The sequence below is a fragment of the Orycteropus afer genome, unplaced genomic scaffold (genome assembly GCF_000298275.1).
Source record: "Orycteropus afer afer isolate SDZICR_OR568_19922 unplaced genomic scaffold, OryAfe1.0 scaffold00145, whole genome shotgun sequence".
In the NCBI taxonomy this organism is placed as follows: domain Eukaryota; kingdom Metazoa; phylum Chordata; class Mammalia; order Tubulidentata; family Orycteropodidae; genus Orycteropus; species Orycteropus afer.
In genome coordinates this window covers 2845991-2849533 of record NW_006921732.1, presented here as the reverse complement: position 1 = coordinate 2849533, position 3543 = coordinate 2845991, and the positions used below count along the sequence as shown (strand labels likewise).

The window sequence follows — 3543 nt, the reverse complement described above, 5'->3', positions numbered from 1 at the left end:
TTTTTTTTTCCTCCAAATGATTTTGAGTTTTGTACCACATTGTTCTCCCTCTGTCAAGGATCTCCTACATAGATCCCCTTCCAAGTGGATGACAGTGGTAGCTGGGCACTATCTAGTTCTTCTGGTCTCATAGTCTTATAGGCTGCAGATCAGATGGTGTAGTAGTCGCTAGGACTAATTGTTTCCATGAATTTTGGTTTTCTTCATTCTTCTTTGCTCTGGACAAGGAGAGACTCATCGTTGCGTCTAGATGGCAGCTGCTAGCTTTTAAGATCCCAGTCACTACTCGCCAAAGTAGGAGGTGGAACAATGTGTTGTATAGTATGTTATGCTAATTGAGCTTGATGTCCCCTGTCACTATGGTCCCAAGCCTGCAGGTTCAACTTCTCAGTCCCTCTGGGTAGCTGGCTGTGACCAAGCAGTGACCACAACCTTGCCCCTTGTTAGCTCTACTATACACCTGGGAATTCTGCTCATTCATATAAACTTATAGGACCATTGTCTGCCAACCCTCTATATGTTCTTGAATACACTTCCCATTTCATAGACATACTTAATTGTTCAGCCTGTCCACCCATCTATCTACAAATATACCCATGTTTGCCTTCACTGACAATGCAGTAAGGACAGTCATTGCTTCTAAAAGTATGTCTTCATCCTTGCCTTACTCCTTTCAAGCTGCAAAGTCCTAGGAGGGAGAGTCCAGCTGTTGGAGATTAAATCATGTGCCGGTCCTTTGACTATAATGGTGTGGTGACAGGGAAGACCTGAGAAGAGGATCTTCCAAGGACCCTTTAGGTTTCTGTAGTTGGAGCACCTAAGGCACTTGACTGCCAACCAGAAGGCTGGCAGTTCAAACCCACCAGCTACTCCTCTGAAGGCAGGTTGAGCAATCTACTTCTATAGTGATACTGCCCCAAGGAGGGGTCACTATGAGTTGGGACCGACTCAACGACTCAACGGCACATAACAACAACAACAACAGTTGGAGCACAGGTCACCTTTTTCTTTTCTTGTAGTCCTGCCATCTATATCTTATCTTATCTTATATCTTATATATCTATATCTTATATGCAGATATCGCCCTGTGTAAATGCTGCCCTTCTGATCTCCCGTGGTTGATTGTTCTGAGGAGTGTATGCCTGGTGTAATTAATTGCTCATCTCATAGCCCTATCTATTGTTTGGCTGGAAGTTAACCCACAAGAGTGAGTTAAATACAAGGCCCAAAGGGTGACTAGGGGCCAGAGTATTGGGGGTTTCACTAGGCTCTATCAGATCAGTAAACCTGGTTTTTTTTTTTTTTTTTTATGATTTTGGGTTTTGTTCCACATTTTTCTCCCACTCTATCAAGGATCCCCTATTTTGATCCCTTTCTGAGTGATTGACAATGGTAGCCAGACATCATCTGGTTTTTCTGGTCTCAGGGTCATATAGACTTAGATTCCCATGGTCCACTAGTCCCTTAGACTAATTCTTTCCATGTATCTTTGATTTTCTTTGCTCTTTTTTGCTCCAGACAAGAAGAGACCAATTGTTGCATCTAAGATGGCCAATAGCCAGCTTTTAAGACCCCAGTCACTACTCACTGAAGTAGGATGTGGAAGAATGTTTTTGTGTAGTATTTTATGCCAATTGAGCTTGAGGTCCCCCTTGACCATGGTTCTGAGCCCATGGGGAGGGCAGGTCACCTTGATATACTATCCCACCAACACTAAACACAGTGGGGGAAAGTAATTCCCCAAAAGGAGATCAGGGTAAATGGGCCAGAAAATGACAATTGTCCACTACATATGTTTCATGGATAGATGTGGGGATTCAATAAAACCCTTTGTAAAGTACCTGCCACTGAGTGTGTGCTCAGCACCTGGGGGTTATTATCACTTTTATTAAGTGTTATTAGGGCCTCTAGGTGGAACTGAGAAGGAATTGTCTATAGAAACTTAAAAGGGAGGAAGGCGGTAGTGGGGAGCCTTCAGGGTATACTAAAGCTTAAATCGTCTGTACATCATCTCAGCATGAAGTAAAAGCACAAAGAACTTGTTAAAGTGATCACTGATCTGTAATTCCTGATCCTCTCTGAGATGGCAACTGGAATACATAGCACTATTCATTTAAGACTACTGAGGCATCTATAAGCTACTGAGAACCTACCTACTATGTATAATATTGTTTCCTTGGAAAAATATTTTTTCAAGTTTTCAGCATGGAAGAGCTGAAAAATGATAAAGTTGTTGCTTGGTAGCCTTGGGTTTGAATCCAGCAATGCTACTTGTAGCTGTTTGTCCTTAGACAAGTTGCTTAACCTTTCTGAGCCACACTTTTTCCAGCTAAAAGTGAGGATAATAGCACCTACTTGTCGTGAGATTAAATGATGTGGTATAAAGTGCCTGATATGGGGCCTTGCACAGTAGGGGCTTCTTATTGGCTTTGGTCAATGGGGAACTCTGGCAGGAAATCAGAGGGAGAGACAGAGTGAGGTCAGTCTATTTATTCTCCTGGTTTTGTCTCTCAGTTGAAAATCACAGCTTCTCTCCTGGCTGCCCTGTCTACAAGGCTCTTTTTCTTCCTGGCTCTGGTAAACACAGCTTCTTTTTACCCCTTTGGGCCTAGAGATGGTAATAGCCCCGCTGTTGCTAACCCTGAGCACAGCTCTGTTCTTTATGTTTCCTCATTGTCCTGCTCACACATTTGTGAATAGTTCCTTTCTTAAATTATTCTCAAATAGTACTAAATTTGAGTATGCCATCTATTTCCTACTGGGACTCTGGTTGATACACAGGCTATGTCTGTATTGGGTCTTGGCCTTAGACTAGGGAAACTGCCTAAAAGTGATTGAAGTCATACTTTGGGGCTTAATTTCCAGGCCCTGACATCTGCGGCATTGGCAACAACAAGGTATAGGTCATCCTTCATTATCAAGGGAAATACTATGAGAACAACAAGACCATCAAGTGCCAGGTAAGCGTGTGGGCTGGCTCTAAGCCTAGAGAGAAAGATAAGTGTTTTGTATATGTTATCTCATTTAATCCTTACAAAAAAAAAAAAAAAAAAAAAACCCTGTAAATACTGTCATCTTAATTTTACAGATTAGGAAATAGATCTACAGAAATGCTATAAGTTGCAGTTCACATAGGAGTGACTGATCTCAAAACCTAGGGTGCCATGTGAAGTCATCTCTTGAGACACTGCAAGCATGGCCAAATCTCTATTGCTAGACTAGAAGAGAGGAGTGTTGGGCTTAGAAGTGGGGGGTGGGCTTACTTAATCACATCAGGCCAAAGAAGTCTAGGTTGGGTGCAAGATAATAGCTAGATTTCATCAGCAACTCAACAGGCAATCATAGAATGCCAACTCTGTGCCTTGGGCCGGAGCAGAGTGAGTCAGACATGGCCTCTGCCCTCATAGAACCCACAGTGCAGTGAAGGTGACAGTCACGTAAAATAGAATGATCACCCAGTGTGCTCAGGTTCTGTGGGAGTGCAGAGAGGGTGCTTTACTCAATCTGGAGGGTTAGGAAATGCTTCCTAGAGAAGGTTTCCCC

The 3543-nt window shown here is 42.9% G+C and overlaps 1 protein-coding gene across 1 annotated transcript in view; it reads left to right on the top strand.

Moving 5' to 3' along the window:
• The window catches only part of LOC103201284 (calreticulin-like), a 103925-nt gene that overhangs the window by 31554 nt on the left and 68828 nt on the right, over nucleotides 1–3543 (top strand). The window contains 1 exon segment of the mRNA XM_042781662.1: nucleotides 2866–2960. Within this exon segment, the coding sequence (XP_042637596.1) occupies nucleotides 2866–2960 (95 nt within the window).